Source organism: Heterodontus francisci, chromosome 7 (genome assembly GCF_036365525.1).
Source record: "Heterodontus francisci isolate sHetFra1 chromosome 7, sHetFra1.hap1, whole genome shotgun sequence".
Taxonomy (NCBI): domain Eukaryota; kingdom Metazoa; phylum Chordata; class Chondrichthyes; order Heterodontiformes; family Heterodontidae; genus Heterodontus; species Heterodontus francisci.
The window spans coordinates 109,700,246-109,713,361 of record NC_090377.1 but is presented as its reverse complement, the minus strand read 5'-3'; the positions used below and the strand labels follow the sequence as shown (position 1 = coordinate 109,713,361).

The window sequence follows — 13,116 nt, the reverse complement described above, 5'->3', positions numbered from 1 at the left end:
CATACTTGCAATAGTTTATTTTCAGTGCCAGATGCGTTGTTTGGCAGTAATTAACACTTATCACACTGTTAAAAGGGAAAGAAAATAAAAAATCGGAGCAGGGTGGACCATTCAGCCCTTCGAGCCCGCTCCGCCATTCAAACCACCTTTCCGCACTCTCTCAGTATCCCTTAATATCCAAACTCTGATGATCTCTGTCTTGAATTTATTCGACTGAGCATCCAGAGCCCTCTGGGGTAGAGAATTCCAATAGATCCACAGAGCTTTGAGTGAAGAAATTTCTTATGTAGACTGAAATGGACAAGACTTAACTTTCTGTGATGTGTTTACTTCGTATTTACCCCACAAGGACAGCATCTTCACGCTGTTCAATACATTTTCATGGTGAGACTGACAGTAAGATGCCATTTCGCGAAGCTAAATACGGAACGCTGCAACTCAAACAGCAACCTTTGAATTTCCGTGTTTAACGTGCACCTGCCTTCGCCTGAAGTTGCTGTGGCATTTGTATATGAATGATAGCGAGCACCATTAGCCTCACTGTTATTTTGACAGCAAATTATGGATTATTGCACACTTCATTGACTTATGGCTTATTTAACTTGAGTATTTTCCTGTTTGATGACACAATATCAGATCGCTAATGTGATCGATTTGAAAAACAACCTTGGTTTTGCCTACAGTGGCCAGTTGGTGAGATGAGATTGTTCCATAGTCAAAATTTCTACTTTTTCTTTCACAGGATAGAGTAGATGCTGGATTGCCCACTGCTGTTGTAAGTACATGACTATATATAATCATACGAGCTTACAATATGATATTGACTGAATAATTTATTAACATATGTGTAGAATTTACATATATATGCCAAGGAGAAAAATAAGCATTGTTGAGAGGTGAGTAGAGTTGGTTATTTTATGAACTGGATCTGTTTAGGATAGTGACCAAATTAGGTAAGATTATAACTCAAAAACTGCATGCAGTCTAATGTGCAGATGGCAGTTAGTGGTATTTCTTTGTCTGAATTCTACAGCATACTCTTAGGGGTCAACCGTTAAGTAGATGAGACTCTTAGTTGCCCAGTAGCTCTGATGACTCAATATTTATTTGGTTCATGCCCCTTTCCCCTAAACAGCCGCCTTTATTGGACTCCCAATTGGAAGACCCATGTTTGCATTCTACTGTCTGTCTCAAAATAGGACCCATACTTTGTGTCTGGTGGGCATTGAATGTAATTTAGTTTAATCTGTCCTGACTGTACCATTTTTGATTTGATTTTGTTGCTTTTTCTTGTAAATCAGTTTGCATGGGCAAAGCTTCCCGGCAAATTCAAGTGGTGTCGAGAGACACTTTATTTTGTCCCTATGAGCCTGAGAAAACTCGGCTCCAAATTTAGACTGACCTCCTTCAAAATAGTACCCAAGTGGGTTGGTTGCGGGGGGTGCCTCCATCATGCGGGGAAAGTACCTTGTAAGACGAGGTGCCCTCCCTGCAGGCTTGCGGAGGGGAGGTGTCCCTCCTCTGTGGGCAATCTGTATCCCATGGAGGGTCCCGGCTGGGAAACAATGTACCTCCCAGGACCTCCCTCAAGGCTTTACGACCAACCCCTCAGCACGCCTCGTCGGGGCCTTTTGGACTAGCCCTGGTGACCCGGCCTCACCTTACTTGAGGGTCTGGGGTTCCACTGCTGGATTTGGGTCTAAGGCCTCTGCAAAATCGACATTGGCCACCGCTCCTGGTGACACTGTTGATACTACTGAGCTGCCGGACCTGTGATAGGCTGGCAGTTCTTGGAGGCGGGATTCCCATCTTTAAAGGGCCAGGGATCCCAGTGTGGGGCACTTAACCTGCAAAATACTGGATGATCGCTCCGGAGGGGCACAAAAAGGCCGAGGCAGGGTTTCTCCTCTCCTTTCTGGCCCGGCACCGGATGCCCCGCCTCCTCCACAAAATCCAGCCCAATATGTCTGGAAAAGATGGACCTGTGATGTTGTCTTTTAAAATGATGGAATTTCTGGTGCACAGGAATTCAGCATTGCTGGAACAGGAAATAGCATGTTGTGGCCAAGAATCTCTAATTATTTATATTTTTTAACACATTTTATGGTTCTCTAGGTTGTATCAAATATAATAGCAGTGGGAACATCACATGGACTGGCGCTTGTATTTGGTAAGGTAGAAATCTTCTGCAGTCTTTCTAACTGTTCAGTTACTCAAAATAACAAAACCTAATGATGTTTGTAGCATTGAACTGAAAATTCTTCTACCTGCTAATAATCTGTGACTTGAACCCTTAAATACTTCTTTCATGCCTGTGTTGTGATGTATTTTCAAGAGCTCCCTGCATTTACAATTTTTTGATATAAATCTGTTCTGTATTTTTTAAAATATTTATCTTTTAAAAATTGCTTGTCAGTATTTATAAAGATGATAAAAGAGGGCTACTTCTGCAATTGGGCCAGTCCAACGAATTGGCACTGTAAGGTGACATAGGATGGAAAACCGCAGAGCCTATGATGTTCTGTCCAATGAAACAAATGGCTAGAAAATCATGGGCTGCAGGTCGATGATTTTTCAATACATTCCCTGTGAGTGCTGATCCTTCCTGGCAGTACTTGACTGTGCAATTAGCCCTAATAATAAGTTGGTTTCCTTGGAAAGAGCTAAAACAAGTCTCATATTTAAAAATTCCACTTCCTGAGTGTGTGCTTCCTCTATTTTTACCTTTTGACACACATGCTCTCTATACTGTGACAGCAGATGACCTCTAGGGCCTATTCTAGTATTGCATTTGAACTGGTTGCTGGGAGTTGTGCGAGAATGGCTTCTCTCTAATTTTGGACTCCGTCATTGTGGGGAAGCATCTAGTTTACACTCACTTGAGATTGAGAGCTCAGCAGAGTAGACAGATTGGCCAGCATTCCTTCAAACTATAGTATTTCAATTGGATCTACAAAAATAAATGTCTTACAAATTGAGTAATTATGGCTGATATTTTCTCTGGCCCCTACTATTTTCGAATTGGATCGTGAATTTCAGGATTGTAAACATGCCCCCAAAACCTAGTGTATGTCCTAGTATGGAGGGTAAATGCTGGTGTATGGATTCCTTTTTAGCTTTGCACATGTATAGTGCAAAATAATTTGGTTTTATTCCAGTGTGAGATCAGGACATTACATTGATTTCCAGAAATATAGCATTGCTCTGATCCAAGTAGGCTGAGTGATGTGATGATGGTCTCCTAATATAAATAAAATGGTCTAAGTTATAAAATTATAGCTGGACGGGGTAAGTATTGCATATAATTTTAAAGAACATGCATGAGCCTCAGAGCAGTGAGAGATTTATAAATGCTTGTTATTCATTTAAATAATACTGAATCTCAAAGAAAAGGGCAAAAACAAGAATTCAACAATTAAGAAAACACCGATGGTAATCTTATATCAAATAGCAAAAAAGTGCTTAAGATATGTTTGGACTTCTACCAGGACTTGAACAGTTCCAAAGCAGCAGGATCTGAAGATAAAGAAACAACTGTGTCATCAGACGCAAACAAAATACCAAGTGCTACTGAGGCAGATGTTGAAAATGCATTGAAACAGGTGAAAAGAAGCTGGGAGGATGAACTAACAAGTGATATATCTAAGGAGTTAGGTAATGAAACAATCGCACAACTCACTGTGTAACCAAAGATTCAAGGAACAAAGATACTGAAAATTTGGCAAGAAGCAAAAATTATTCTTCTTAAAAAAAAAAAGACAGAGCAGACATTAAGAATTACTGACCCATCAGTTTATTATATCATTTGTACAAAATTTTAATCAGAATTATTCAAAATAGGATAAAGACAACATTAGATGAATATCAACCAAGAGAATGGGCGGGATTTAGGGAAGGATACTCGACATCAGAGCATCTGCATACAAAGAACCAACTCATCGAGAAGGCAAACGAGTGTCATTTGAATGTGTGCGTTGGATTTGTTGACTGTGAGAAGGCACTCGATTCAGTGGAACACAGATTTATTTATAGCTGTAAGGAAAACGGGGATAAATGATGGATATGTGAAGATTATAGAGGACATTTACACAGATGTAATGGCCAAAATACACATCGACAAAGATGTAACACCAGTTGATAAATATTGAAAGAGGAGTGAGGGAAGGGGATACAATCTCACCAAAAATATTCACTACAGTAATGCAAGACATATTCAAGAAGACACTCTTAAATGAGAGAGGAATAAATATTTTTGGAGAAAAACTAACAGACTGCTCTTTGCAGATGAAGTCGCACTAATTGCTTCAACTGTTACAGACTTGGAAGTACAACTAAATAACTTAAATAAGGAGAGTTAAAATGCACAAAGGGAAAACAAAGTATACGCTGAACTTTAAGACAGAAGGTACCGTACAAATTGAAGACCAAAAAATTGTAAAAGTGACTGAATACAAATATCTGGGCCAAACTTTAAAGATGGAGGATTGTGCAAATAAAGAAATACTGAGTAGTATTAAGGCAGGATAGAGTTGTTTCAGGGGACAGAGATATTCAAGTGATAAGAAAATGCCACTGGCATTAAGGAGGAGGGTGTATGATCAGTGTGTGCTACCGACCATGACATATGGGGTGGCATCATGGACAACTACAAAATATATAGAACAAATACTGTGCACAGCTCAGAGAACAATGGAAAGGCAAATGCTACATATCTCCATTCATGATAAAATCAGGTGTAATGAAATATGCTGGAAAACTGGAGTTAAGGACATCATTCAGAAGATAGAGGAGGCCAAATGGAGATGGCCTGGGCATGTTACTTGAAGAATTGATAACAAGTGGACAAAAAGGCTAATGGAGTTGTAGTCAAGAACAAGAAAAAGAAGGGGGAGGCAGAGAAGAAGGAGTGATGACATATCATACCTAGGAACTACATGGGCGGGAACAGCAAGGGATAGAGATAGATGGAAAAGGCATGAAGGGGACTACATCTGACAGTGGATTAACAGAGCCTAAATGACGGATACTGAATGGTGCCATAACTGAATTGCTTTTGGAGTGGAGTGACTTCTGTAGGCTAACCTCTTTATCCTTTTGCAAGGTGCTTCCGTACTTGAAGTGTCAGCTTGGCTCTAAATCAGAAGTTTGCATGTTCAAGGTCGACTCCAGGACACGACCACACAATGTATGCTGTCAGGGTAGTAGAGTCTTTAGGGAGTGTTGCAGCGGTGCTGCCTTTTAGATGAAGTGCCATTTTCCTCTTCAGATGAACATAAAAGATCCAATTCCACTTTTATAGAAAAAGCAGAGAGTTTCCAAGCCAATGCTCTTTCCTCAAATAACCCTACTGAAACAGGTGAACTAGACTGTCATCTCATTGCTGTTTGTGGAATCTTTGTCTGTAAACTGGATGATGTTTTCGTCTAAATGGCAGGTACTCCAAAAATAATTTGTGGAAGCACTTTGAAACTTTTCTTAGTGATGTAATGAAGTTATATAAATGCATGTCTTTCTTCTATAATTATGAAACACAGTAAGTACAGTGATCCTACTTGTATGCATTCTTTTGATGTGAAGAATTACATTTATGGGAAGTAATTGAACTGCTTATATTCTCTTTGACTTTATGCAGTGATGCTTCATGTAATGTTTTACCAACTCCTTCTGATTTGCTGTTTTTCTTCTATGTGCAGAGTGTTGTGCTGTTAACTTATTGAGGAAAGGTTTATCAGTTTTTTAAGTGAATTGCGCTGATAATGCTGAACGCTGACTTGTGGTCTCTTCTTTCTCCTCCTGTCCTCGTGGATGTAATAGGAAAAGGTACAGAACACAGAGGTGTGGGTGTACCTAGGGGTTTGCTTGCTTTCCACTGCTTTTATAAACTGCTGCTTCAATAATTGGCATAAAGTGAGGTTTCATATTCTGGTGCCATAGGTTGCAAAATTCTTAATTTTTAAATATTGTAGATGAGCTTAATTTTTCTGTCAAGCTGTCTCCACTATACAGATATAATGGATATACTTCAGAGCTAAATAATATGAGCAACAGAATTGTAACCACCATTTTGTGGTTTCTGATTTCCTCCCCCCCCCCCCCCCCCCTTTACTGCAAATTTTATGTAAGTGACATTTTCACCTTAATCTGGACTTAACTACGAAAGATAGGGGAGCTCCACTTCTTCTCGTTATTATCAAAACATTGGCTTTAGAGTTGAAAAATTCAGTTGAATATACAGTTCACTATCTGTATCCCTCAATTGATTTTTTTCGGATGGTGTCCAACTCCCTCTGGAGAAACACTGATGCTGTAACTGTCGGGTCTCTGGGCAGTCTATTCCAAACACACACTGCTCTGGGTGTGAATTGTGTATGTGTATATATATCTGATTTGTTCATTCATTTGCCTCTTCTCGCCTCCATTCCATGTTCTCTTATTGCCTTTTTTGAGGCGATGCTAACAGTTCCTCAGGGTTTAACTTGTGCATTGAGAATTCAGTCTTACTTCTGTTCCTATAACATCCTGGTCAGGTGAACCTAAAAAGTCTACTCTTGTTAACTGAAAGTTGCTTAATTCAAATTACTGGATAATTTGATTTTAGTCTTTAGAACTCAAAATAACTTTGAATTACGAGAAATAGACTAGGATCTCAGTAAGGTCCACTATTAATCCCCTCTTTTCTGATGTAAGCAAACTCAGCTTCTGTAGTCTCTCCTTTAGCTTGCTTGGCCATCAGATAGGTAGCCAGTCGCTGTTCCTTTCTCATTGCCATGATATCCTTCCTGAAACCAGAGCTGCACACACTGCTCCAGATGGGGATGAAGAAATGCCCTGTACAAGTTCAGTATCGCATCCTGTTGTATTCCTCATTCTGTACAACCCAAGTTCCTGATGACTTTATAGGTCTGCTGCACAGTATTTGTCAGTGCTGCACGCTGATATTGGTTTCAGTGATGAACATTATGAAGTATTAAGTTGTTTGCCACAAGCTTATAATATGGCTCAGCTGCAGTATTCTTTCACTAGCAAGTATACCCATTGTCTCTACTAGTAGTGGTATACTTAACGAATAAGATATTGTTTTAGAGTGAGAGAAAGAATAAAAGCAGGTCATTGTTTGTAAATGTTGGATATTTGGAAGAAGGTAAATTATTGTATATTGCAGTTTCTATTAAAATTATTTCCTTTTAACTCAATAACCATTACTATTTTATTAGAATAATAAAATTAATGTTATTCTGACAGACTAATGATTTATATCCTACAGTAGCTGTTAGTGTTTTTATTACTTGTAAGCTATACTGGTATAGTGCTGGTTTACTGATAATCTCAGAATTTGTGCTGAAGAATTTTGTTCCAAGAATGAAGCAAAATATAGTATTTAAATAACAACTGATTTTTTTGTTAACTTTTTTATACGAATTAAGGGTTTTAAAAATGCGTGCATTATTGCCTTAATATTATTGATATTAGTTCTTTAGTCAAAATTTTTGTTTTAAAATATTACAAGATACTTGTCAGCAGGTTAGACTGAAATGATTGGCAGATTTGAAGTTTGCCCAATTTATAAAATACTGTGGTATAATTTGGTTTTGCAGATTTCCCCACATTAAAGGCCAGCATTCGGGGAATGATCAAATGCTGCCAGTTTCAAGGCTTGTCTGTCTCCATCTCCGTGTGTGTGAGAGAGATTTTATAGACTCTGTGTATCCATCTCTTTCGTGTTGTGTGTGTGTGTGTGAGATAATGTGGACCGTCTCCATTTCTTTCGTGGGAAAGGGATGTTAGAACATGCAGTGCTTTACTACAAGTGGCTATTAAGGAAAAGACTATCATATCATTTAAAATGGAGTTACATAAGTATCTGAAAAGGAAGAATATAAAAGTTATAGTGAAGGTAGGGAAATGTCATTCAAAGTAGACAGTTCCAGTTGAAGAGCTGGCACCAGCAAAGGTGTGATGGGCTGAATGGCTGCCTTCTGTATTGTATGATTCTATGAACTCAAAACTGTTTTACCAGATTTACATGTCAGCCAAGCTCAGGTGTCAGTTGACTTCCTTGGAAGCAGCACAGCACTGTAGTACTTCAGCATGTGGTTCAGCTATGTCAAACCCAAAGTGCAGGGATATCCCCTGCAGCAGGCCTTGCATATTTTTTTTCTGGAGTCAGGCTGGGTTCTAGAGTTATGCTATTTTAGCTGTGTTGGAAAGCAGGAACCATGTTTCATGGCAATGCTAAAGTCGCAATACAAAAGTATCCTAAATGTCCTATCTATATGAATAATCTTGTGTTTCTTAGTAACTCACCTATTTATTCTTATTGCATTTACTGGCTTAGAAAATATTAGTGGATGTTTGGGCTTCTTATGTTTTACTTGTGCTTAATGTAAAGGCTCAGCTTCCAAAGCCAAGCTAGTGCTTCCTATGAACTGGAACTTGGTCTTTTCCTGGAAATGTGTAAGATATAATGGTGCAGAGTGAGCAATGAATCCCTATACTGTTGGAATATGGGGCACAGCGAACAGTATAGCTGTCCCAGTGCCCTCCAAATCTCTTGGAAAACACCAAGTTAATGGGCCACGTAATTATTCTAGTTAATTATAAGAAGTAAAACTGTACAGAAGCAGGAATAAATCACCAGATAAACATAGCAAATAAAAAACCTCCCATGATGTGTCCCAGGACAGTAAAAGTTCCTAGGTTTTATCAATTATCTTCCGTTATATTGGACTATGAAAAGTTTAAATGAGAGATTAACCTCATGGAGCCTGTACTAGTCCACATCCTGTACAGCAACAGAGTGGAGCAGGATAGCTGAAGAATGTGGGACATTAGCTTGGTCACATGTCACTCCCTCCTTTTGTCCAAGTTGTGTGAGAGTGAATTCTTTGCTCTGGTAAAATAGTTACAGCTCTTTTTAAAAATAAAAGATGGAATAATATTATATCGCAACATTTGAAATTCTACAAAAGCAAAATGCTGCAGGTGCTGGAAATCTGAAATAAAAACAGAAAATGTTGAAACTACTCAGCAGGTCAGGCAGCATCTGTGGAGAGAGAAACAGAGACTATGTTTCAGGTTGCTGACCTGAGTATTTCAAGCATCTTCTGTTTTGATCTTTGAAATTCTTGTCTGTTTTGTTTTCAGAACTAGAAACTGAAATAAGACGAGTGAAAACATTTAAATATTAATATCGTAAATCTCTATATTTTTAAAAACAGAATTTCTTACTGCAGAGAAGAATTAGATATTGGGCTGCATTTTCTGGCTCTCCTTGAGGAGGGGTTGGAGGTGAGAGGGGGCACAGAATTGTGGCAGGCAGCGGAGGGCCCGTCGCCAAGCGATCTTACTGGGGATGGGATAGGCCGATGACTGACTGCCTTCCCACATCGAGGCTAATTAAGGTCCGTAAATGGCCTATTAACAGCCTCTTTCTGCCGCCTCTGGGATTTTACTAGCAGCAGAGGGTGCCTCTGCCATGTGGGGAGTGTGCCTTGTAACACGAGGCACACTTCCTGCGGGGTTTTGGTGGGGTGGGGGTTGTTGGTGGGGTGTTTGCTGTCCCTCCTCTGGGCAATCTGTGGCACATGGAGGACCCCAGCCGGGAACCACTTTACCCCCTGGGCGCCCCTCCCCTTGGACTGCAAGACCACTCTCTCTCACCGGGGCCTTCTGGACTGGCACCAGCGACCCCACCTCACTTACCTGAGGTCTGGGTTTCCAGCACTGGGCAGGTGTCCAAGGCCTCTGCCGTACCAGCAGTATCTCGCGCTTCTGGTGGTGCTGCTGATACAGCTGAGCTGCTGGCCCTCTGAGTGTCCGACAGCTCTTGGAGGTAGGTGTAATGTGTTTCTTTGTGTTACTTAAGATAACACAGTGAGGTATGTGGATTCCAGTTTCTTGAAGATCTCTAGATGATTTATTAACAGCTAAAACTAATACACACAATCCAGAGTAAACTATATACAGAACCTTTGACCAGGGTGTTGCTGTGCAGAGTGATGATGGCTTCTAGTCACATGACTACAACCTGGTACTTGGCTCATTAGCATACTGAGATCTTAAAGGGACATCATTTTTAAAGCGATCATACAACGTCCCTTTTCTTTCCAAAGATAAGTCCCGTACGCTACAAGTAAAAACACACAAAATTGGATAATATCAAAATTTGTTGTACAGAGATAGAGATTATAAAATTTACAAGACTAAAGATAGGGATTGTGAAATTTACAAGTGCAGAAGCTTAATAGTCCATATATCGTTTTGGTGGTTTGACAACTCTTCCAGACTTTGTTATGGTATAACCTTTTCGGGGCGTGGATTTCACCCTTGACTGTTCTTGGCTTGCATACGTGTTGACAATGTGTTGATGTTGTCCTGTTGTTCCGTCACATCTTCATCGCGGAGTGCATTCTTTTGAGTCTGCTGTGCGCAATTGGAGTATTGCATTTTAATTAGCTTCAGTTCCTCCTCAGCACTGCTCTGTTAGATGTTGTAACCTCGTAAGACCTAGGCTCTTTGGATACTTCTGCGGGTAACCATGTTCTCATTGCGGCAGAGGGAGAGAAGGACAGAGAATGCTGTGAGAACAGAGGAAAATCGTCGAGAAAAGAAGAATAAAACAGCGGCAGAGAGAGAGAGAGAGCTCTGCGAGAACAGCGGAAGGTCTGAGAGCACAGCAGAATAAAGCACCGGCAGAGAGAGAGAACAGCGGAAGGTCTGCAAGCACAGCGGGAATAAAGCAGCAGCAGGGAGAGAGAGAGCTCTGCGAGAACAGCGGAAGGTCCGAGAGCACAGCGGGGATAAAACAGCGGCAGAGAGAGGGAGAGAACTGAGACAGGTTCAATTGAAGCATTCAAAAGGGAATTAGACAGTTATATGAAAAAGAGGAATGTGCAGGGTTATGGGGAGAGGGCAGGGGAATGGAACTGAGGGATTTGCTCTTTCAGAGAGCCAGTGTGGACACAATGAGCCGAATAGCTTCCTTCTGCACTGTAACAATTCTGTGAACAGCAGAAGGTCTGAGAGCACAGCAGGGATAAAGTAGAGGCAGAGAGAGAGAGAACTGCGAGAACAGCAGAAGGTCTGAGAGCACAGCGGGAGAGAGAGAAAGTGAGCGCACTGTGGGAGGAAACCAAGAAGAAAAGAAATCAGTGTGACAGTACAGGAAAGCAGGTAAGTGGTTGGTTGGTGAGTATTTCTCTTTTTGTCTCTTCCTAAACTAGGGCATTTTTCAAATTAGGAGCTGGGAAATTAAAAACCTCAATTATGGTGAATAAAACAATGAGTGAATTAATAGTATTGGCCACAGAGCAGGTCTAGAGGCATTAATTAAAATTAATAGTTTAAACAAGGTAACAACTAGATTCTCAGAGGGATTACAATTTTTTTTTTAAATCATGGATGGTCAGCTGCAACCTGGCTTTCAATTCCTGCACCATGTGGGAACTCCAGGACACTTCACGTGTGTTGGGCAACCATGTGTGTAGGAAGTGTTTCCAGCTGCTTCAGCTCAAGCTTCGGATCTCCGAGCTCGGTGGGCAGCTGAGTCACTGCGGAGCATCAGGGAGCAGGACAATTTCCTAGATTATGTTTTCCAGGAGGTGGTTACCCCACAGGCAGTACAAGTTCTGGATACTAGGTGGGTGACCATCTGGAAGACCAAGAAGAGGAAGTAGGTACAGGAGTCTCCGGGGTGTGTGCTACTCTCAAACATGTACTCAGCATGGGAGTACTGCTGGGAGTGATGATCCCCTGAAAGAGTGCAGTCCAGACCATGGCCCCACAGAGCAACATCTCAAAATTTGCATTTGACACCAAATTTGGAGGAGTACAAACAGTGAGGATGATATGAACTGCCAGCAACAGGCCATAGATAGGCTAGCGGAGTGGATCGATAGGTGGCAGATGGAATTTGATAGAGAAGTGTGAGGTGATGCATTTTGGCAGAGGAATAGAGAGAGGCAATATATACTTAATGGCACAGTTCTAAAGAGTGTGCAGGAACAGAACCTGTGCATTGATCTTTGAAGGTGGCAGGGCACATTGAGAGAGTGGTTTGTAAAGCATATGGGATCTTGGGCTTCATAAATCGAGGCATTGAGTACAAAAGCAGGGAAGTTATGCTGAATCTTTATAATGCTCTGGTTAGGCCCCAACTAGAGTATTGTGTCCAGTTCTGGTCCCTTTACTTTAGGATGAATGTTAGGGTCCTTGAGAGGGTGCAGAATCTACCAGAATGATTCCAAAGATGGAGGATTTTAATTACAAGGTTAGGTTAGAAAAGCTGGGTTTGTTTTCCTTAGAACAAGTGGATTGAGGGGGGAATTTAATAGAAATGTACAAGATTATGACATGCTTAGATAAGTTGGGCAAGGAAAAGCTGTTCCCATTAAGTGATGGTACAAGGATTAGGGGGCACAAATTGTAAGTTTTGGTCAAGAGACGCAGGGGAATATGAGGAAGTGCTTTTTTATGCAGCGAGTGGTAATGACCTGGAACTTGCTGCCAAGAAGGGTGGGAAGCAGAGACAATCAGTGACTTCAAGAGGGAATTGGATGGCGACTTGAGGGAAATAGACTTGTAGGGCTATGGGGATCGAGCAGGGGAGTGGTACTGACGGGACAGCTCTGTGAAGATCTGGCATAGATTTGATGGACTGAATGGCTTACTTCTGTGCGGTAAATAACTCTATGTACAGGAGGGAACACCAAAGTCTGGAAATGCAGTTGTTAGAGGAGATTCCATAGCCAGGGCGACAAGCAGGCATTTCTGTACTGACATTGTGAGTCCTGCATGGCGTGTTGCCTCCCTGGTGCCAGGGTAAAGGACATCCTAGAGAGGTTGTAGGATATTGTGCAGGGGGAAGGGAGTGAGCCAGAAGTTGTGGTGCATTTTGGTACCAATGACATAGCAAGGGCAGGTATTGAGGTCCTATGGTCAGATTTTTAGGAGCTAGGGAGGCTAGAGAGTAGAACCTCCAGGGTAGTAATCTCTGCATTACTCCCAGTACTTGCTAGCGAGAGTAGAATTATGAAGATAAGGCGGATCAGTGCATGGCTTGAAGTATGGTGCAGGAGAGAGGGCTTCAGATTCTTGGGGCATTGGGACCAGTTCGGG

The 13,116-nt window shown here is 41.2% G+C and overlaps 1 protein-coding gene across 2 annotated transcripts in view; it reads left to right on the top strand.

The window, feature by feature from the left end:
• Nucleotides 1-13,116, top strand: part of vps8 (VPS8 subunit of CORVET complex) — a 715,536-nt gene that overhangs the window by 15,774 nt on the left and 686,646 nt on the right. For both annotated transcript variants that reach the window (XM_068035875.1, XM_068035876.1), the window contains exons 5-6: nucleotides 743-775; nucleotides 2,116-2,170. In XM_068035875.1, the coding sequence (XP_067891976.1) occupies nucleotides 743-775; nucleotides 2,116-2,170 (88 nt within the window). The remainder of the gene's footprint in view (nucleotides 1-742; nucleotides 776-2,115; nucleotides 2,171-13,116) is intronic.